The sequence below is a fragment of the Pristiophorus japonicus genome, chromosome 3 (assembly GCF_044704955.1).
Source record: "Pristiophorus japonicus isolate sPriJap1 chromosome 3, sPriJap1.hap1, whole genome shotgun sequence".
Taxonomy (NCBI): Eukaryota; Metazoa; Chordata; class Chondrichthyes; family Pristiophoridae; genus Pristiophorus; species Pristiophorus japonicus.
The window spans coordinates 186,291,641-186,315,067 of NC_091979.1; the positions used below are offsets into that span (position 1 = coordinate 186,291,641).

Sequence of the window (23,427 nt, forward strand, 5' to 3'; positions counted from 1 at the left end):
GATGGAGTTAAGATCCAGATCAACCATGATCTAATTGAATGGCAGAACAGGCTCGAGGGGCTGAATAGCCTCCTCCTATTCCTATGTTCCTATCCCCTCGAAGAGGCCTGCTGGAGTAGAGCATGCTCTTCGCTCTCCAATATGCCCATCCAGAAAGGGCAAGCAGCAAATTATGCGCGGTTCCTGCAGTTAGGGATTCATGCAATGGATCTAACTCCAGTGAGGAGATTACTGCAAATTAGGTAATCCAATTGGGTTCAGAACCTTTGCGAAAGGAGAGTATAGAAAAAGGGAAGAGAGTTTGGGCTGTAAAAACAAGGTCAGTTGCTGCCAAAAGAACAAAAATTCCCAAGTCGTTATAAATCAGTATCGATGTGTTCCATCCTGCCTCATATTACATGTTTCCGCAGGTCCATGCATTCTTGTCGTAGGAGCAGCACAATCATTTTTCCGAATTTTAGAATATGCCAGTAATTTAACAAATCAGTTAGTCATCAGTCAAAGGAAAGAACATAAAGTACGAACACAAGCCCAGCTTCCAATCTGATGTTCCACGTTGTGCTGGAATTTACTCCGAAAAATAAAACATATTGGGGGTAACTTTCAACTTTGATAGGGTGGAAAGATATATGGCTTGGGATCAATCGTCACTCACCGTGTTCCATTTTCCTTTCTATCGAAGTCAACAGGGGTAATATTAACCCCTGGTTGGGGAGGGAAGATGAGGTGCGGGGGATTGGGTAAAGGGAGGTATAGGGGAGGGGGTAAAAGGAGGTACGGGGGAGGGGAGGGGAGGGGATAAAGGGAGGTGCGGGGAATGGGGTAAAGGGAAGTGCGGGGGAGGGAGGGGAGGGGAGGTGCGTGTGAGGGGAGGTGCGGGGGATGGGGTAAAGGGAAGTGCGGGGGAGGGAGGGGAGGGGAGGTGCGTGTGAGGGGAGTTGCGGGGGATGGGGTAAAGGGAGTTGCAGGGATGGGTAAAGGTAGGTGCGGGGGAGGGGAGGGGAGCTACATCGGAGGGGGAAAGGGAATTGCGGGGGAGTGGGTAAGGGAGGTGTGGGGGAGGGGAAAGGGAGGTGTGGGGGAGGGGGAAAGGGAGGTGAGGTGTGGGAATGGGGTAGAGGGAGATACGGGGGGAGGGAAGGAGATGTGCGGGGGGGGAAGGGGAGGAAAGGGCATGGGTTGGGGGGAGGTGCGAGGGAGGGGGGGAGGAGGAACTGCAAGGGGTTGGGGGAAGGTGGAGAAGTCCATTTGCATCTCGCGGGCCGACTTTCCGGCTTAAACTGACTTCCAGAAGGAGGTTTGTGGCCTGGAGGATAGGACGGTCTGGAGGCTACCAGGCTGCACAGTAAGGTAATTAGTGGGAAGGGAGTTCTGGAGGGTTTCACGGGTTGGAGGCTGGGACATCTGTGGCTAAGCCATCTTTGTTACACCCTGGGGAGCTCTCCTACTACTCTCCTTAGCTAACAGAGCCTCCACTGGGACTCCAGCGAGGTCTACCCTCGTTCGGCAGTTAAAATCGCTTCAGAGTCCTAACTACATCGTAGAACCCAAGTTACATCTGTTCCCAAGGGTCCTGCCTGAGTTGGAGGCCCCTCGACCACCCTAGAAAATGGGAAGCGCGCGGTACCACTCGAATCTCTACTCCTGCAGGAGTTGAAATCCCCCTTCAATAGACAGGAAAATGGGGCGAGGTTTATAACGAGTATCTGATCCAATACTTCTAGTTCTTGGCCCCCGCTGAAGATGAAAATTACCCCCGCCCCCACCCAGTGTATTGTGTGTGTCGTCTTTGTTCAAACTACGATCTACCAAATCATTGTAAAATATAGATTTGACGTCCTACTTAAGGGAATCGAGATGGCCTCTTGATATGATTGGCCTGGGAGAGCTCTGGGGAAATGTCGCTCCGTGTCTGCACATCTCACTCGGGTTTGCTTGCCAGTAAACAGAAAGCATTCAACTTCATTTCCAACATAGTATCACTGGAAGAAACTCCCATAGCCTGCAGAAGCCTGTAAGAAACAAATCAAAGCGTAATGAGTTGAACGTCCACTGCAGTTAAACCACTGTATGGACACATTGGAGTGTCTGGTTAAACGCACTCAGCCATTTAATGCAATAAAGAGAATGGGCCAGATCTTGCTGGAAAATAATGGTGTGTTAACGACGCTGCTGTTATTATGGCACAAATCGGCCAGCAGGTACAGGGGATTAACAGATATGCCATGAGTTGCCAATCTACAGATCTTGCTGGCCGATTTATGCCGCTCTGCCGTTTGTTTCAGACAAATGGCATCTCGTCCTTAGCCTTCCCATTATTTATAACAACTTGCTGGATTTGTATATTAATCAACCATTAAACTCGCTGCAGAAAGTCTGGTAATTAACACCTTTTTAGCAACTCTGTCCCAGAAAGAGAACAATCTAAACTGTTCAGTCTTATACCTGCATGTAATAAATTGTTGTTGGAGAATTTAAATTAAAATATTTTTTTTAAACTTTACCTTACTGTCCCTTTTTTTCTCTCTCTCGCTTAATCCAATCTTTCTGTCCCTCTCTTTATTTATCTTTCTGTATCTGATTTGACTCTAATTCACCCTCCTTCTCTGACATACCTGTTTCTTTCTCAATCCTTAAATCTCATTGGTTGAGGAGATTCAGTGTTGGTCCTGCCATTCACTAAGGTCCCAGCTACCCCGTTGCCTTCACCGTGCCATTATCAGCTCGCACTTATGGCACAAATTATAAGAGTCTTAACTAACCGCATGTGCCTCAAGATGCCCTGCTCCAGCAAGATCCGGTCCATTATCTTAACCCATCATGAGTGCAGCTCTCATGCAAAAGGTGATGATCATTAGTCAACTTTTTGCGGTGTTAGTTGTGGTTGTCCAGAAGCTGATAGTGGTTGTAATGTATGCACCTGTGAGTATGCTCACAGGTTTGTGGAACTGTTGAGTTGGGAGTGGCTTAGCCAGTCACGTGACATTCACAAAACTCAATAAAATCCCAGCCAGTTGGGTTCAGGGGGTCCACGATGAGGCAGGTGGTTGTGAGCCTGGTGGATGAACTGTAATGTGCAGTGTGATTGTTAAACCTTTGCTAATAAACTAGTTAGTTCTTAATTGCTATGTGTTGCTATGAATTCTTAAGCAAAGAACCCAAGAAGCAAATACATTACAGTGGTTTTCGATATTTACTGCGATCCCTGTTCTACTCATCACGGCAGCGTCGAGGAGGGGCGGGAGTCCAGGGGAGGCCCATAAAAGGCCCAGCAGTCGGAGGAGTGGCAGTGTCAGGGAGGAGCGGGAGTCCAGGGGAGGCCCATAAAGGGCCCAGCAGTCGGAGAAGCGGCAGTGTCAGGGAGGAGCGGGAGTCCAGGGGAGGCCCATAAAAGGCCCAGCAGTCGGAGAAGCGGCAGTGTCGAGGAGGAGCGGGAGTCCAGGGGAGGCCCATAAAGGGCCCAGCAGTCGGAGAAGCGGCAGTGTTGAGGAGCAGGAGTCCAGGGGAGGCCCATAAAGGGTCCAGCAGTCGGAGAAGCGGCAGTGTCGAGGAGCCAGCTTGTGCAGCTGCAGCAGGGAGAGAAGGCAAAAAAGAAGTAAAAATAAATCAAAGTATGACATCACAGCCAAGGGGGTAAGTGATTGGTTGGTGGTTGGTGAGTAGTTTTTCTTCTTTTTCTTTTCCTTTATCAGGAGGTAACCTTTGGCATTGTTGTTGCCAAATTAAGTTAATAAGGGTTAAGTAATTATAGGAGAGCTCGGGCACGTGTTATGCTCCTCCTGTGCTATGTGGGATGTCAGGGACGCTTCCAGTGTCCCTGACGACAACACGTGCGGGAAGTGCATCCGCCTGCAGCACCTGGCAGACCGTATTGCGGCACTGGAGCCGCGGGTGGAGTTACTATGGAGCATCCGCGATGCTGAGGATGCCGTGAATAGCACGTTTAGTAAGTTGGTCACACCGCAGGTAAAGGTTACTCAGGCAGATAGGGAATGGGTGACCATCAGGCAGAGCAGTGGAAGGAAGGTAGTGCAGGGGTCCTCTGCGGTCATCCCCCTCCAAAACAGATACATCACCTTGGGTGCTGTTGGGAGGATGACTCATCAGGGGAGAGTTCATGACACTAACTTGTGGCTCTGCTGCACAGGAGGGCAGTAAAAAGAGTGGGAGAGCTATAGTGGTAGGGGATTCTATTGTAAGGGGAATAGATAGACGTTTCTGCGGCTGCAATCGAATCTCCAGGATGGTATATTGCCTCCTTGGTGCAAGGGTCAAGGATGTCTCGGAGCTGCTGCAGGAAATTTTGGAGGGAGAAGGTGAATAGCCAGTTGTCATGGTATAGATAGGTTCCAACAATATAGGTTAAAAATGGGATGAGGTCCTACAAGACGAATTTACGGAGCTAGGAGCTAAATTAAAAAGTAGGACCTCAAAAGTAGTAATCTCAGGATTGCTACCAATGCCATGGGCTAGTCAGAGTAGAAATAGCAGGATAGCTGAGTTGAATACATGGCTTGTAGAGTGGTGCAGATGGGAGGTATTCGAATTCCTGGGACATTGGAACCGGTTCTGGGGGAGGTGGGACCAGTACAAACCGGACGGTCTGCACCTGGGCAGGACCAGAACCAATGTGCGAGGGGGAGTGTTTGCTAGTGCTGTTGGGACGGGTTTACACTAATGTGGCAGGGGGATGGGAACCTATGCAGGGAGACAGAGGGAAGTAAAATGGGGGCAGAAGCAAAAATAGAAAGAAGAAAAGTAAAAGTGGAGGGCAGAGAAATCTAAGGCAAAAATCAAAAAGGACCATATTAGAGCAAAATTCTAAAGGGACAAAGTGTGTTAAAAAGACAAGCCTGACGGCTCTGTGCCTTAATGCGAGGAGTATTCGTAATAAGGTGGATGAATTAACCGTGCAGGCAGCTATTAACGAATATGATATAATTGGGATTACGGAGACATGGCTCCAGGGTGACCAAGGCTGGGGACTCAACATCCAGGGGTATTCAACATTCAGGAAGGATAGGCAGAAAGGAAAAGGAGGTGGGGTATTGTAGCTGGTTAAAGAGGAAATTAACGCAATAGTAAGGAAGGACATTAGCTTGGATGATGTGGAATCTGTATGTGTAGAGCTACGGAATACCAAAGGGCAAAAGATGCGAGTGGGAGTTGTGTATAGACCACCAAATAGTAGTAGTGAGGATGGGGACAGCATCAAACAAGAAATTAGGGATTTGTGCAATAAAGGTACAGCAGTTATCATGGGCGACTTTAATCTACATATAGATTGGGCTAACCAAACTGGTAGCAATACGGTGGTGGAGGATTTCCTGGAGTGTATTGGGATGGTTTTTGAGACCAATATGTCGAGGAACCAACTAGAGGGCTGGCCATCCTAGACTGGGTGATGTGTAATGAGAAAGGACTAATTAGCAATCTTGTTGTGCGAGGCCCTTTGGGGAAGAGTGACCATAATATGGTAGAATTCTTTATTAAGATGGAGAGTGACACAGTTAATTCAGAGACTAGGGTCCTGAACTTAAGTCACAGATAGATAGATTTTTAACCAATAAGGGAATTAAGGGTTACGGGGAGCGGGCGGGTAAGTGGAGCTGAGTCCACGGCCAGATCAGCCATGATCTTATTGAATGGGGGAGCAGGCTGGAGGGGCTAGATGGCCTACTCCTGTTCCTAATTCTTATGTTCTTATGTTCTCATGTTCTTAAGGAAAGGTAACTTCGATGGTATGAGACGTGAATTGGCTAGAATAGAGTGGCAAATGATACTTAAAGGGTTGATGGTGGATAGGCAATGGCAAACATTTAAAGATCACATGGATGAACTTCAACAATTGTACATTCCTGTCTGGGGTAAAAATAAAATGGGGAAGGTGGCTCAACCGTGGCTAACGAGGGAAATTAAGGATTGTGTTAAATCCAAGGAAGAGGCATTTAAATTGGCCAGAAAAAGCAGCAAACCTGAAGACTGGGAGAAATTTAGAATTCAGCAGAGGAGGACAAAGGGTTTAATTAGGAAGGGGAAAATAGAGTATGAGAGGAAGCTTGCTGGGAACATAAAAACTGACTGCAAAAGCTTCCAGAGATATGTGAAGAGAAAAAGATTAGTGAAGACAAACGTAGGTCCCTTGCAGTCAGAATCAGGTGAATTTATAATGGAGAACAAAGAAATGGCAGACCAATTGAACAAATACTTTGGTTGTGTCTTCACGAAGGAAGACTCAAATAACCTTCCGGAAATACTAGGGGACCGAGGGTCTAGCGAGAAGGAGGAACTGAAGAAAATCCTTATTATCAGGAAATTGTGTTTGAGAAATTGATGGGATTGAAGGCCGATAAATCTCCAGGGCCTGATAGTCTGCATCCCAGAGTACTTAAGGAAGTAGCCCTAGAAATAGTGGATGCATTGGTGATCATTTTCCAACAGTCGATCAACTCTGGATCAGTTCTTATGGACTGGAGGGTAGTTAATGTAACCCCACTTTTTAAAAAAGGAGGGAGCGAGAAAAACGGGGAATTATAGACTGGTTAGCCTGACATCAGTAGTGAGGAAAATGTTGGAATCAATTATTAAGGATGAAATAGCAACGCATTTGGAAAGCATTTAGGGTTAGGGTTAGGGTTAGGGTTAGGATCGGTCCAAGTCAGCATGGATTTATGAAGGGGAAATCATGCTTGACAAATCTTCTGGAATTTTTTGAGGATGTAACTAGTAGAGTGGACAAGGGAGAACCAGTGGATGTGGTGTATTTGGACTTTCAAAAGACTTTTGACAAGGTCCCACATAAGAGATTGGTGTACAAAATTAAAGCACATGGGTATTGGGGGTAATGTGTTGACGTGGATAGAGAACTGGTTGGCAGACAGGAAGTCTCGGGATAAACGGGTCCTTTTTAGAATGGCAGGCAGTAACTATTGGGGTGCCGCAAGGCTCAGTGCTGGGACCCCAGCTATTTACAATATACATTAATGATTTGGATGAAGGAATTGAATGTAATATCTCCAAGTTTGCAGATGACACTAAATTGGGTGGCAGTGTGAGCTGTGAAGAGAATGCTGAGAGGCTGCAGGGTGACTTGGACAGGTTTAGGTGAGTGGGAAAATGCATGGCAGATGCAGTATAATGTGGATAAATGTGAGGTTATCCACTTTGGTGGCAAAAAGATGAAGGCAGAATATTTTCTGAATGGCGGCAGATTAAGAATAGGGGAGGTGCAACGAGACCTGGGTGTCATGGTACATCAGTCATTAAAAGTTGGCATGCAGGTACAGCAAGCGGTGAAGAAGGCAAATAGCATGTTGGCCTTCATAGCGAGGGGATTTGAGTATAGGAGCAGAGAGGTCTTACTGCAGTTGTACAGGGCCTTGGTGAGGCCTCACCTGGAATATTCTGTTCAGTTTTGGTCTCCTAATCTGAGGAAGGACGTTCTTGCTATTGAGGGAGTGCAGTGAAGATTCATCAGACTGATTCCCGGGATGGCAGGACTGACCTACGAGGAGAGACTGGATCGACTGGGCCTGTATTCACTGGAGTTTAGAAATCTGAGAGGGGATCTCATAGAAGCATACCAAATTCTGACGGTACTGGACAGGTTAGATGCGGGAAGAATCCAGAACCAGATGTCACAGTCTAAGGATAAGGGGTAAGCCATTTAGGACTGAGATGAGGAGAAACTTTTTCACTCAGAGAGTTGTTAACCTGTGGAATTCTCTACCGCAGAGAGTTGTTGATGCCAGTTCGTTAAATATATTGAAGAGGGAGTTAAATATGGCCCTTGTGGCTAAAGGGATCAAGGGGTATGGAGAGAAAGCAGGAAAGGGGTACTGAGGTGACTGATCAGTCATGATCTTATTGAATGGTGGTGCAGGCTCGAAGGGTAGAATGGCCTACTCCTGCACTTATTTTCTATGTTTCTATGTAATTCTGCACATTTACATAGCGAACCTGTCACATGACTGATTCAAGGTGAAAATCGCATCCCTTCCTGGTGTTGAAAGATACTATCCTCACCATAGTAATATATTTAACTATCACTTTCGAAAACATGCTTAGGACACAATTCCTTTTGTTCTACTTTCCCAAAAAGCTGTATTCCCAGTTATTTACATTTAAAATATATTTTTCTCTCTCTCCCAGAGGGGATTTGCTGTATTTGTGTGAGATGCAACGTTTATTTATTCTTTTACCTGTCCTCTTCTCAAAACCTAACTAGCTTTTTCAGTTATTTGAGCAACTATGAAAGATATTAGTCCTGAATTTCTGCAAGGATGGCCCTGATCTCTTGCTTTACCTTCAGCAGATTGATTGGCGGAGCGCCCAGGGAAATAGCAGAAACAACCGCTCATGCCATTTCTCTGGTGGGTTTTCCAATCCTATCAGAAAATCCCCACAGAAATGTCAGGCAATGTCTTTTTCCCCCTGATGAGTCTTTTCAGAATGATGCACAGTTTCTTTGCATGTTTGTTACAAACTCTCATCTGAGTGAAGAGGAAGAATGGTGAAGCAATTGTTTGAGTATTGCCATTGGTCAGCAGTGTGATAGTGGCTGCCTTAGTGATTGATGGCCTTGGGGGAAAAGGACCTCGACTGATCTGATTGCTCAGCTGCCTCCTGCTCACTTGCTTATCATTGGCTGTTACCAACCCAAACAAACAGCTTCTGTTTCAGTCACACTAGTGGAAACCAGACAGTTAAAATCGCTCAAGGGACTTGCTCACTGAGGGCCTGCAGTCACCTGTGGCTCAGTTGGTGTCACTCGCTCTCTGAGTTAGAAGGTTGTGGGTTCAAGTCCCACTCCTGAGCACATAATCCAGACTGACACTCCACCGCGGTACTGAAGGAGCACTATACTGTTGGAGCTGCTGCCTTTTGGAAGAAATATTAAACAGAGGCCCTGTCTCACCTCTCAATTGAATGTTAAAGATGCCACGGCACTATTTCGAAGAAGAGCTGGGGAGTTCTCCCCGGTGTCCCAGCCAATATTTATCTCTCAACCAACATCACTAAAGTAGACCAACTGGTCATTATCACATTGCTGTTGGTGGGATCTTGCTGTGAGCTGTTTGGCTGCCGCATTTCCTACATTTCAACAGTGACTACTCTTCAAAAGTACTTCATTAGCTGTAAAGTGCTCTGGGATGTTTGGAAAACATGACTAGCGCTATAGTAATGCAAGTTCTTTCTTTTTTCCTTTGCTCCAGCAGCTTCCAGTTTTAACCTGATCATCTCCTGGGCCTCACCCTGCCGATGTCAGGACAGTTTCTCTCGACCCCTCTCCCACACAAGTTACAATCGGGCTTTTCGTTTATTGGGTATTTGATATGTGCTCATTTTAGTCAATAATTACTTATGATGTCGTGAGGCCTGGGGTTGGGATTTCCCTCTGAATTGTCAGCTTTATCTTTTTGGGAGGGTAAACAGAGTAAAATGTGGCAATAATGACGACCACCTCAAAAACCGTCAGCCTAAAATTACAACAGAATAATTCTTCTAAAAAATAGTCCTCTTTAAGGACTGCTCGATTCCCACCGCATTTAAATGGAACCATGCAGAGTGACAAACCACTCTTACCAATTTTTCCCAACTAATGCCCTGAACTATTGCCCCACTTTTTTAGGAGCTGCACGAGCATCACTAAGGTATCCCTGAGGCAGATTAAGGAAGCTACTTTGAAGGTTGGTGTTAATTTGCCTGCAGATTGACCGTGGTTCTTAAGAACTTAAGAAATAGGAGCAGGAGTAGGCCATACGGCCCCTCGAGCCTGCTCCACCATTCCATAAGAGTATGGCTAAACTTCCCGCCCTATTCCCATATCGCTTAATTCCCTTTGTGCCCAAGAAACTATCGATCTCAGTATTGAATATACTCAATGACTGAGCATCCACAGCTCTCTGGGGTAGAGAATTCCAAAGATTCACAACCATCTGAGTGAAGGAATTTCTCCTCATCTCAGTTTAAAATGGCCGACCCCTTATCCTGACCCCTTTTCCTGAGACTATGACTTCTGCGGTGGTGGGGAGGAAATTGGTACCACCCCAGTCGCAAGGCGTGACACTTTGCGCCAGGTGCAGAAGTCTCACCTCTCGCGAGAAATTGGGGTTAACTCCCCCGAAAGGAAGTGTAGCACAAAATAAAATGCCCCACTTCCTTTCTGAGGCGGTAGCAGGGCGGAAGCGTTGGGTGCGGGTCGCAACGCTACGCACTGGGCCGCCTGGAGGGGCTCTTCTCTTAATTAAAGGGAAGGGTCAAAGTTGTGAACTCTGCATTATAAAAATGGTCCTGGCTGGACCACCGGGGAGCGGAGGTGCTGTGCCAACAGCCCGGCGCTCAAGCAGAGCGCCAGGCTGACAAGCCACGCGTTCAAAGTTCCGATTGGGTGCAGCAAAAAGGCGCAGCACTTTTTCTTTAAAATCATTAAACCTCCCCATTAACTATCGCCCAGTGAGTGGCTGGCCACCGGTTCACATCCCCTGAAGCTGTCACTGGCATCGCCCTGTGCAGCTTCAGTGGCGATATCCAATTTAGGGTCTGGCGCGCTAATGGGGCGCTGCACACGGTGATGATGTCATCATCGCCGGCGCAGCGGAGCAGGGCGCTACGGGTTACCGCAGCCGCTAAATTCCAGCTGAATTTAGCAGGAGTCGTTAGCGGCAGCGCGCTTGGGTAAAATGTCATTTTTGCCCCGGTAGCACCCCCTGGAGGCACTAACAGGAGGTGCAAATTACCTGGATTTCTAGATCCTAGTTCTGGACTCTCCTGCCAAGGGAAACAGCCTACCAGCAGCTATCCCTGGAAGCTCTCTAAGAATTTTATACTTTTCAATGAGATCACCTATTATTCTTCTAAACTCCAGAAAATATGGGCCGGTTCTACTAAATATCTCCTCAAAGGACAGGCCTCTCATCCCAGGAATCTCGTGAACATCTGTTGCACACCCTTTATACAAGTATATGCTTCCTCAGGTAAGGAGACCAAAACTGTACACAGTACTTCAAGTCTGGTCTCACCAAAGCCTTATAGAATTGCAGCAAGAGTTCTTATATGCTTATATGCTTTTTGTGGTATATATCAATGACTTGGACTTGAATGTTGGGGGTATGATTAAGAAGTTTGCAGATGACACTAAAATACGCTGTGTGTTTGATAATGAAGAAGAAAGCTGTTGATTGCAGGAAGATATCAATGTACTGGTTCGATGGGCCGAACAGTGGCAAATGGAAATCAATCCGGATAAGTGTAAGGTAATGCATTTGGGGAGGTTTAACAAGGCAAGGGAATACACATTAAATGGTACGACACTGAAAAGTGTAGAGGAACAAAGTGACCTCGGAGTGCAGGTCCACAGATCCCCTAAAGGTAGCAAGCCAGATAGATAAGGTGGTTAAGAAGGCATATGAAATACCTGCCTTATTAGTTGAGGCCTGGAATACAAGAGCAAGGAGGTTATGCTTGAACTGTATAAAACACTGGTTAGGCTGCAGCTGGAGTACTGTGTGCCGTTCTGGTCACCGCATTACAGGAAAAATATGATTGCAGTGGAAAGGGTGCAGAGGTGATTTACAAGAATGTTGTCTGGACTGGAGAATTTTGGTTATGAGGAAAGATTGGAGCTGCTGGGTCTGTTTTCTTTGGAACAGGGGAGGCTGAGAGGAGACCTGATTGAGAAGTATAAAATTATGAGGGCCATGGATAGACTGGATAGGAAGGACCTGTTTCCCTTGGCTGACTGGGCAACAACCAGGGGACATAGATTTAAAGTAATTGGGGGAGGTTTAGAGGAGATATAAGGGGAAATGTCTTCACCCAGAGGGTAGTGGGGGTCTGAAACTCACTGCCTGAAAGGGAGGTGGAGGCAGAATCCCTCACCACATTTTGAAAAAATACTTGGATGTGCACTGAAAGTGCTGTAACTTACAGGGCTATGGACCAAGAGCTGGAAAGTGGGATTAGGCTGTATAGCTCTTGGTCTGCCGGTGCGGACACGATGGGCCGTAATGGCCTCCTTCAGTGCTGTAAGTTTATATTCTCTGATATTCCAACCCCTTGCAAGAAAAGCAAAAATTGACTTTGGGGTTCTGCCACTACTTTCCGTCAGCTCTGCAACAAGTATAGTTTTGGACTGGGGATCTAAATTTCCAATGGGAATTCCTGTATTCCTATCTTATGAAAAGGGAAAGGATGAACGAATTGAGGTACGCAGAGTGAGAAGATGTTTGTTTCCGACACATATATACCCACTCCAAAGGGTTTACAGAGAGAGAAAATCTTACTTAGACTCCTTGCAACATACAGCACATCACTGAAACCAAACTCTTTCATTGAAATAAATGAAAAACTTTGTGTTGCAGGCAGCCCGCCCTTGAGTTCAATGGATAGGAACCTCGGACGAGGTGTAAGAAGGGCGGTCGATTGGCTAGGAGTCTGCGTCGTTCTACTGGCGAAGACCGATTTCAGCCCACACTTGTCCGGAAATACGGCCCACAGCCCACGTGAGCCCTGTTCAGTGTCTGTGTTCAGCTTCCACTCCACGAAAGTCTCGAGCAATGGCAAGTTGATAAATTAACTTTATATTTTCATTTTTATTCTTACTTTTGCTCCGTTCTTTCAAGTGAGGCCTTAGCTGCCTCTGGATCTTTCTTCTGGAATGTTTGGTAATAAGATAAGGATTTAATGAAGCCTATGGCACACGAGATTGATACTTGGCGCTTGAATGGAATATTATCAACTCTGCAAAAGAAGAAAAAAATATATCCTTTTCAAATTTTAAAACAGAAAATGCTGGAAACACTCAGCAGGTCAGGCAGCATCTGTGAGAGAGAAACAGAGTTAACATTTCAGGTCGATGACCCTTCGTCAGAACTGGAAGAAGTTGAAGTCTTTCTGACATTTATTACCTCTTGTGATAAAACCTAGAATTCTATCACTTTCTTTTTCCTGCCTTATCAACCTGAAGTGCTGCCTTTAATGTTCTGTGAACATGTCCCCCAAATCCCTCTGCTCTTTCAGAGCATCCACCCTATTTCCATTCAGTATAATTACTGCTGTTATTTTCTTTTATCAAAATACATCACCTTACACTAACTGGCATTGAATTCCACCTGCCACGTTTTACACCATTCCCCATCTTATCAATATACCTACTGCAGCTTCCTTCAGTATTCTAAATAATTAACAATACCTCCTATTTTGACACCACTCCCTCTAGGCCTATATCCAAATCATCCGTTCTCTTCTCACCCTTATTACCGACATCAGCGACCTTTGATTCTTCACAAAAAAAATCAAGATCTGGAAGCAATAAAGGGAACGGGGGACGGGGAGGCTCATGGCCAACTAATGGCTCACTCTCGCACTTCCTCCACTTTTGAGTGACCATAACATGGTTGAATTTCAAATTCAGTTGGAGGGTGAGAAAGTTGAATCTCAAACCAGTGTCCTAAGCTTAAATAAAGGAGACTATAAAAGTATGAAGGCAGAGTTGGCTAAAGTGGACGGGGAAAATAGATTAAAGTGTGGGACAGTTGATGAGCAGTGGCAGACAATAAATGAGATATTTCATAACTCTCAACAAAAATATATCCCAATGAGAAAGAAAGACAAGGAAAGGGATAACCATCCGTGGCTAACTAAGGAAATAAGGGTTGGTAATAAATTGAAAACAAAGGCATACAATGTGGTCAAGATTAGTGGGAGGCCAGAGGATTAGGGAACTTTTAAAAGTCAGCAAAGAATGACTAAAAAAAAAATAAAGAGAGGGAAGATAGATTATGAAAGTAAACTAGCATAAAATAGAAAAAACAGATAGTAAGAGTTTCTACAGGTACTTAAAAGGAAAAGAGTGGCTAAAGTAAATGTTGGTCCCCTAGAGGATGAGACTAGGGAATTAATAATAGGGAACAGGGAAATGGCAGAGACTTTGAACAAATATTTTGTATCAGTCTTTAAGGTAAAAGACACGAAAAATATCCCAATAGTGGATAATCAAGTGGCTATAGGGAGGGAGGAACTTAATACAATCACTATCACTAAAGAAGTAGTGCCTGTTAAAATAATGGGACTAAAGGCACACTAGTCCCCTAGAACTGATGGCTTGCATCCTAGGACTTTAAAGGAAGTGGCTGCAGAGATAGTGGATGCATTGGGTGTAATCTACCAAAATTCCCGGGATTCTGGGCAGGTCCCAGCGGATTGGAAAACCACAAATGTAACACCCCTATTTAAAAAAGAAAGCAGACAGAAAGCAGGAAACTATAGACCAGTTAGCCTAACATGTGTCGTTGGGAAAATGCTGGAGTCCATTATTAAGGAAGCAGTAGCAGGAAATTTGGAAAAACATAATTCAATCAAGCAGAGTCAGCATGGTTTTATGAAAGGGAAATCATGTTTGACAAATTTGCTGAAATTCTTTGAGGATGTAACGAGCAGGGTGGATAAAGGGGAACCAGTGAATATGGTGTATTTGGATTTCCAGAAGGCATTCGACAAGGTGCCACATAAAAGGTTACTGCACAAAATAAAAGTTCATGGAGTTGGGGGTGATATATTATCATGGATAGAGGATTGGCTAACTAACAGAACACAGAGAGTTGGGATAAATGAGTCATTTTCCGGTTGGCAAAAGTAACTAGTGGGATGTCGCAGGGATTGGTGCTGGGTCCTCAACTATTTACAATCTATATTAATAACTTGGATGATGGGATCGAGTGTAATGTAGCCAAGTTTTCTGATGATACAAAGATGGGTGGGAAAGCAAATTGTGAGGAGGACACAAAAAATCTGCAAAGGGATATAGACAGGCTAAGTGAGTGGGCAAAAATTTGGTAGGTGGAGTATAATGTGGAAAAATGTGAGGTTATATATATTTAAGGTGGAGATAGACAGACTTTGTCAGAAAAAGTAGCAAAGCAAGTTATAATTTAAATGGAGAAAAATTGCAAAGTGTTGCAGTACAGAGGGACCTGGGATCCTTGTGCATGAAACACAAAAAGTTTGTATGTAGGTACAGCAAGTAATCAGGAATGCAAATGGAATGCTGGCCTTTATTGCAAGGGGGATAGAGTATAAAAGCAGAGAAGTCCTGCCGGGTATTGGTGAGGCCACACCTGGAGTACTGCGTACAGTTTTGGTCACTATATTTAAGGAAGGATATACTTGCATTGGAGGCAGTTCAGAGAAGGTTCACTAGGTTGATTCTGGAGATGAGAGGGTTGACTTACGAAGATAGGTTGGGCCGATACACACAGAAGAATGAGAGGTGATCTTATCGAAACATATAAGATAATGAGGGGGCTCGACAAGGTGGATGCAAAGAGGATATTTCCACTCATAGGGGAAACTAAAACTAGGGGACATGGTCTCAGAATAAGGGGCCGCCGATTTAAAACTGAGATGTGGAGGAATTTCTTCTCTCAGAGGGTTCTAAATCTGTGGAATTCTCTGCCTCAGAGAGCTGTGGAGGCTGGGTCATTGAATATATTTAAGGTGGAGATAGACAGATTTTTGAGTGATAAGGGAGTAAAGGGTTATGGGGAACAGGCAGGGAAGTGGAGCTGAGTCCATGATCAGATCAGCCATGATCTTATTGAATGGCGGAGCAGGCTCGAGGGGCCAAATGGCCTACTCCTGCTCCTATTTCTTATGTTCTTATATTCTTTGTCGCCCCCACACCTGCCCACTACCAATTCATATTGAGGCTGAAGTCCTCAGTAATGTTTGATCTTTGTTGATTAAATTTACATTGGTTCAATACGTATATCAGTTCAATCTGTTGGTTCGATAGCTATAGGTGGCATTGTAGACAGTGTAGACGAAAGTATACAATTACAAAGGGATATCGACCGATTAAGTGAATGGGCAAAACTGTGGCAAATGGATTGCAGTGTAAGCAAACGCAAGATCATCTGCTTTAGACCTAAGAAGGAGAGAACAGGGTACTTTCCAAATGGTGAAAAGTTAAAATCAGTGAAGGCCCAAAGTGTTGTGTATAGAAGAACTCCACGAGGCTGAGTGCTGTGAGCTAAAACTTAGTGTGATCTTAGTCTTCTATATTACAACCCCTGAGTGCCTAAACAACATGGCAGCCAATCTTTTATACTGACCCTGCATGTGTGTGCAGGTGACCATTAGGACTCCAACAGTCGCGCCCTCTGGTGGCAAGTATTACATTGTTACATACATAACATCACTCCCCGCCCCCACCCCCCAAAGTCTTCGGTACAAGTTATTTACAAGTTGAGGTGATCCGGAGCCCTTCGCTCCCTGGTTGATCGTCTAAGTTCAAACCCTGGCATGTGTGAGTTGGCCGGACCATTGCTGCACTGCACCGCGGCTGGTCTGACCGGACTGTCAGGAACGGTGGGTTCATCCTTGTGATTGATTGCTGGTTGGGTATGTGTTGGTGGATTGTAACCCTAACCCTAATCTTAACCCTAACCCTAAATGCAGATGCCCTCTTCAAGTCATTCCTGGTTGTCAGTAAATAGTAATTTGGTCTGATCTAAATGCTTTCTGCACGTTTGGCCATTTAACAGTTTGATTATAAACACCCTATTCCCTTCCTTGGATAAAACAGTGCCAGCAACCCACTTGGTACCATGACCGTAATTCAGGACAAACACAGGGTCGTTACCATCAATGTAACGTGAAACAGCTGCGCGATCGTAGTACATGTTCTGCCGGTGTCGCCGGGTTTTCACGTGATTAAGATCCAGGTGGACTAGGGAGAGCCTGGTTTTGAGGGCTCTCTTCATGAACAATTCTGCCGGGGGGACCCCGATGAGTGAGTGGGGTCACATCCGGTAACTGAGCAGAATGCAGGACAAGCGGGTCTGCAGGGAGCCGTCCGTCACGAGTTTCATGCTCTGCTTCATTGTTTGGATTGCCCGCTCCGCTTGACCGTTAGACGCGGGCTTAAACGGAGCAGACCTAACATGCTTGATGCCATTGCGGGTCATAAACTCATTGAATTCTGAGCTGGTGAAACACGGTCCATTGTCACTGACAAGGATGTCGGGCAAGCCATGGGTAACGAGCAGGGCCCGGAGGCTTTCAATGGTGGCTGGACGTGCTGGATGACATGATTACACATTCAATCCATTGGGAGCAAGCGTCCACAACTACTAAAAACATCTTTCCTGGAAAGGGGCCGGCAAAATCTATGTGGATCCTGGACCACGGTTTGGAGGGCCATGACCACAGATTCAGTGAAGCCTCCCTTGGTGCATTGCTTAGTTGCGAGCTAGTGTTGCACTGATGCACGCATGACTCCAAGTCCGAGTCAATGCCGGGCCACCAAACATGCGACCTGGCAATTGCCTTCATCATGACAATGCCTGGGTGGGTCCTGTGTAGGTCACGTATAAACGTTTCCCCGCCTTTTTTTGGCAAAACCATGCAATTATCCCATAAGAAACAATCCGACTGGATGGACATTTCAGCTTTGCGTTGGTGAAACGGCTTAATTTCATCTTGCATTTCCCTGGGAACGGCCGACCTGTTCCCATTTAGGACGCAACTCTTTACTAGTGATAGCACAGGATCCTGGTTGGTCAGGTACTGATCTGGCGAGCCGTGACGGGTGACCCCTCGCTCTCAAAAGCATCCATGACCAGTAGCAAGTCTGCGGGCTGTGCCATTTCAACCCCAGTGGTGGGTAATGGTAGCCGGCTGAGAGCATCGGCACAGTTTTCAGTGCCTGGTCTGTGGCAGATAACATAGTCATAAGCGGATAATGTTAGTGCCCATCTTTGGATGTGAGACGAAGCATTGGTATTTATACTTTTGCTCTGTGAAATCAGAGAAATGAGCGGCTTGTGGTCAGTTTCAAGCTCAAACCGAAGTCCAAATAGGTATTGGTGCATTTTCTTAACCCCATATACACATGCTAACGCCTCTTTCTCAACCATATTATAGGCTTTCTCAGCCTTAGACAGACTTCTAGATGCTTATGCAACTGGTTGGAGGTTGCCTGATATATTGGCTTGCTGTAACACAGCCGTATGATGAGGTGTCACAAGCTAGCACTAAACATTTACATGGGTCATAGTGTACAAGTAACTTATTTGAACCTAGCAGGTTCCTGGCCTTCACAAAGACTGTGTCTTGAGATTTGCCACAAACCCAGTCATCACGCTAAAGTAGCAACATGTGCAAAGGCTCTAACAACGTGCTCAACCCAGGTAGAAAGTTACCAAAATAGTTGAGGAGTCCCAGGAACTAATGCAGCTCCATCACATTCTGTGGTCTGGGTGCATTCTTGATGGCCTCTGTCTTTGAGTCCGTGGGCCTGATGTCGACTGCTGCAATCTTTCTCCCCAAAAGTTTGACATCTGGCATCAGGAAAACGCACTTGGAGCATTTCAGTCTGAGTCCCACTCTGTCTAAGCGACTTAGAACCTCTTCCAGGTTGTGTAGGTGTTCGATGGTGTCACGACCAGTGATCAGGATGTCGTCTTGAAACACAACGGTGCGCGGAACAGATTTCAGCAAACTCTCCATGTTTCTCTGGAAAATGGCTGCAGCTAAGCGAATCACGAAAGGGCACCTGTTGTATATAAACATTCCTTTGTGTATGTGGATACACGTCAGTCTTTTCGAAGATTCAGCCAGCCCTCTGTCATGTAGGCAGAGGTTAGGTCCAACTTGGTGAACGACTTACCCCGCCCCCCCCCCCCCGCTAATGTTGCAAACAGATCAGCCGCCTTGGGCAGCAGGTACTGGTCCTGTAGTGAGACTTGGTTAATCGTTACCTTGTAGTCGCCACAAATTCTGACTGTGCCATCGCTTTTCAACACCGTTGAACTCGACTGGCGATATGATTCCTTCGCGTTGGAGTCTGTCCAGTTTGATCTCGACTTTCTCCCTCATCCTGTACGGAACCGCCCAAACCTTGTGATGGATGGGCCGTGCATCGGGACCTAGATGGATCTGTACCTTGGCGTCTGTGAAGTTGCCGATGCCTGGTTCGAAAAGCGAGGGAAACTTGCTCAGCACTTGAGCACACGAGACGTCAGCCACTGAAGATGTTGTTCCAATTCCATCTAATCTTTTCTAGCCAGCTTCTGCCGAACAGCGTTGGGCCATTGCCTGGAACAATCCACAATGATAGATCATGCACAGCTTCATCATACGATACCTTCACTGCTGCACTTCCAATGACTGGTATGAGCTCTTTGGTATAGGTACGCAGCTTTGAGTTTGGGCCTTTGTGCTTTATTGCCCCACAGTTTCTCAAAAGCCTTCGGGCTCATTATTGACTGACTCGCACCCGTGTCCAACTCCATGGATACTGGAACTCCATTTAATTTGACTTTCAGCATTATAGGAGGGCTCTTGGTGGTGAAGGTATGTACCCCATACACTTCTTCCTCGGGTTGAGTTGCCTGTGCTGCGTGATTCGCACCGGGTCGACCATCCTCTGCCACATAGTATGTCGCAGCAAGTTTATACATGCGCTGGAGGTGCCCCTTTGTACACGTAGTGCTTGAATCGACATTGATGGGCCCGATGATTACCCCCGCAGTGCCAACATGGTGCTAATGGATTCACATTCACCCCCGATGGCGGGCTCTGAGTCATCACAGGTCTTGTAGCCGCAGACGTATAGGCCCAGCCATATGCAGTTCGGCCTGCCAGCGACGTCATTTTATGCACATGAGCTTCGATGTTGAGAAAAATAGAAACATAGAAAATAGGTGCAGGAGGAGGTCATTCGGCCCTTCGAGCCTGCACCACCATTCAATATGATCATGGCTGATCATGCAACTTCAGTATCCCTTTAGCCATAAGGGCCACATCTAACTCCCTTTTGAATATATCTAACGAACTGAACTCAACAACTTTCTGTGGTAGAGCATTCCACAGGTTCACAACTCTCTCAGTGAAGAAGTTTCTCCTCATCTCAGTCCTAAATGACTTACCCCTTATCCTTAGACTGTGACCCCTGGTTCTGGACTTCCCCAACATCGGGAACATTCTTCTTGCATCTAACCTGTCCAATCCCGTCAGAATGTTATATGTTTCTATGAGATCTCCTCTTATTCTTCTAAATTCCAGTGAATATAAGCCTAGTTGATCCAATCTTTCTTCATATGTCACTCCTGCCAATCTCTCAATAGCAAGAATGTCCTTCCTCAAATTAGGAGAAAAAAACTGTGCACAATATTCAAGGTGTGGCCTCACCAAGACCCTGTGCAACTACAGTAAGACCTCCCTGCTCCTATACTCATATCCTCTCGCTATGAAGGTCAACATGCCATTTGCCTTCATCACCGCCTGCTGTACCTGCATGCTAACTTTCAATGACTGATGTACTATGACACCCAGGCCTCGTTGCACCTCCCCTTTTCCTAATCTATCACCATTCAGATAATATTCTGCCTTCCTGTTTTTGCCACCAAAGTGGATAACTTCACATTTATCCACATTATACTGCATCTGTCATGCATTTGCCCATTCACCTAATCTGTCCAAGTCACCTTGCAACCTCTTAGCTTCCTCCTCACAGCTCACACTGCCACCCAGCTTAGTGTCATCTGCAAACTTGGAGATATTATATTCAATTCCTTCGTCCAAATCATTAATGTATATTGTAAATAGCGGGGTCCCAGCACTGAACCCTGCGGTACCCCACTAGTCACTGCCTGCCATTCCTACTCTTTGCTTCCTGTCTGCCAACCAGTTCTCTATCCACGTCACTACATTACTCCCAATACCATGTGCTTTAATTTTTCACACTAATCTCTTGTGCGGGACCTTATCAAAAGCTTTTTGAAAGTCCAAATCCACACATCCACTGGTTCTCCCTTGTCCAATTTACTAGTTACATCCTCAAGAAGATATCTGTTTGGTGTTATCATCCGTGGCCATGCATGGCTGGGCGATCGCGATGGCTCTGCTCAGGTCGAGGGTTTCGTCAGCCAGCAGCTTTCGAAGAATGACCTCGTGGCTGATGCACAGCATGAAAAGGTCCCGCAACATTTCCCCCAACGCAGCTCCAAAATTGCAAGGTCTCGCGAGGCGTCTCAAGTCGGCGACATAATCTGCCACATTCTGGCCCCCGGAACGATGGTGTGTGTAAAAATGATATCTTGCAATGAGGATACTCTCCTTCGGCTTGAGGTGGTCCCGAACCAGCGTGCACAGCTCTGTATATTCCTTCTCCATTGGTTTTGTCGGTGCGAGTAGATTCTTGATGAGGCCATATATTTTAGGTCCACAGTGAGGAGAACCGCCCTGCGCTTGGCTGCGTTAGTGTCTCCTTTCAGCTCATTGGCCACGAAGTATTGGTCGAGATGCTCAATCATCATCCTCTATGAATCTCTCTAATATTCCAATGGCAGCCATGGTTGTGTGAAGGTTCGTATTCTGTTACTCGTCGCCAATTGTTGTGTATAGAAGAACTCCACGAGGCTGAGTACTGTGAGCTAAACAGTGTAACCTTAGTCTTCTTTATTACAACTCCAAAGTGCCTAAACAACATGGCAGCCAACCTTTTATACTGGCCCTGCATGTGTGTGCAGGTGACCATTAGGACTCCAACAGTCACGTCCTCTTGTGGCAAGTAATACATAATTACATATATAACACAAAGAGACTTGGGGGTATAGGTACATAGATCATTAAAATGTAATGAACAGGTACAGAAAATAATTTAAAAGTGTAATGGAATGCTGGCCTTTATCTACAAAGGGTAGAAGTTATGCTATAGCTATACAAAACCCTGGTTAAACCCCACCTGGAGAACTGTGAGCAGTTCTGGGCACCAAACCTTCGGAAGAATATATTGGTCTTGGAGGGAGTGCAGCGTAGGTTTCCCAGATGATAGTGGAAGTTACGAAGTTACGAGGAGTTGTAATCCTAGAATTTAGAAGGTTAAGGGGTGATCTGATCAGAGTTTTCAACAGATTAAGGGGACAAGATAGGGTAGATAGTGAGAAACTATGTCTGCTAGTTGGGGAGTCTAGGACTAGGGGTCATAGTCTAAAAATTAGAACCAGACCTTTCAGAAGTGAAATTAGGAAACACTTCCACACACAAAGGATGGTAGAAGTTTGGAACTCTGTTCTGCAAACAACAATTGATGCTAGATCAATTGTTAATTTTAAATCAGAGATTGATAGCTTTTTGTTAACTAAAGGTATTAAGGGATATGGGCCAAAGGCGGGTATATTGAATTAGGTTGCAGATCAACCATGATCTCATTGAATGGTGGAACAGACTCGAGGGGCTCAATGGCCTACTCCTGTTCCTGTGTTCCTATGATCCTATATTGGTTCAGTCTGTTGGTTCAATATGTATATTGGTTAAGTCTATTGGTTCAATAAGTATATTGGTTCAAAACATTGGTTTAATACATCGGTTTAATACTTTGGTTTACTACATTGGTTTCGCACATTGGTTCCAATTGCCCTCTGCTGTCACAGATCTTATTTAAACACCTGGGCTCCAAAATTCCCCCTCCTAGCACCGGCACATAAGGTCGATTTTGCCAGAACAATAGTGATGTGCCTTGCTTCCGGCTACTTCTGGCATGGGCCGTGGCTGTCCCTATTTTAGGCAGAAAATGCAAATGAGCATGCAATGCTGATTTGACACACGACTTGCTATTTTGGACATCGCTGCTTGACTGCACTCTCTGTCCAAAGCACGCACAGCCGAACATGTGTTCAGCTGCTCGAGGGACCCCACACCAGCAGCATTTAAAGGGATCATCAACTTTTAGGTAACTTGCTGTTTGATTTCTATTGGTTCTGTGTAAGTTTGTGGAACTGTCTGGAGCTTTCGACAGTTATTTAAAGTTGGTGAGTTGATAGCGAGTGGTGCTGCAAGTGGAGAAGGCCTTGCATCTGAAGTCAAGAGATCTGCTCACGCCACTTGCTCCCAGTCATGGGGGCTCTACTTGCAGTCCCTCTCACGCTGCGGCATGACAGGAAAATGGAGCAGATGCAGCAAAGAAGATGATAAGCTGCTAGCAGAGGGGGGAGGATGGCTCTCAGCAGAGGCCTTAATCACCTAGGGTCTTCCGAGCACACTTCTCCTACCTGTACAAGCCAGGAGCAGTGTGTTTGGTGGCTCCGCTTCATGAAAGAGGTGGTCACAAAACTCTTGCAACTAGACCTGCAGCCTCACAGCAGGGCGACGATGGCACTGCCAATGGGCCTCAAGGTGTCCGTGGCCCTCAACTTTTTTGCCACCAGTTCCTTCCAGTCTGGAGCAGGTGGCATAGCTAACATCTTACTGTTAATGGACAGTTTTCCATCTATTGCTGCATCCAAAAGGTCACAGAGGCTCTGGACTCAAGGAGAAGGGACTTAATTGTCCTTTCTCTGAACAGAGAGAAGCAGGAGGAGTGTACATGTGGCTTTGCCAGGATACCAGGCTTCCCCGTGATGCAGGGTGCCACTGACTGCACAC

The 23,427-nt window shown here is 45.9% G+C and overlaps 1 protein-coding gene across 1 annotated transcript in view; it reads right to left on the reverse strand.

Moving 5' to 3' along the window:
• Positions 1-1,921: 1,921 nt before the first annotated feature.
• LOC139259426 (putative methyltransferase DDB_G0268948) overlaps positions 1,922-23,427 on the reverse strand; it is a 121,119-nt gene continuing 99,613 nt past the window's right edge. Inside the window, exons 5-6 of the mRNA XM_070874892.1 lie at positions 12,604-12,741; positions 1,922-2,012 (exon numbers count right to left, since the gene is read on the reverse strand). Of these exons, the coding sequence (XP_070730993.1) occupies positions 1,922-2,012; positions 12,604-12,741 (229 nt within the window). The remainder of the gene's footprint in view (positions 2,013-12,603; positions 12,742-23,427) is intronic.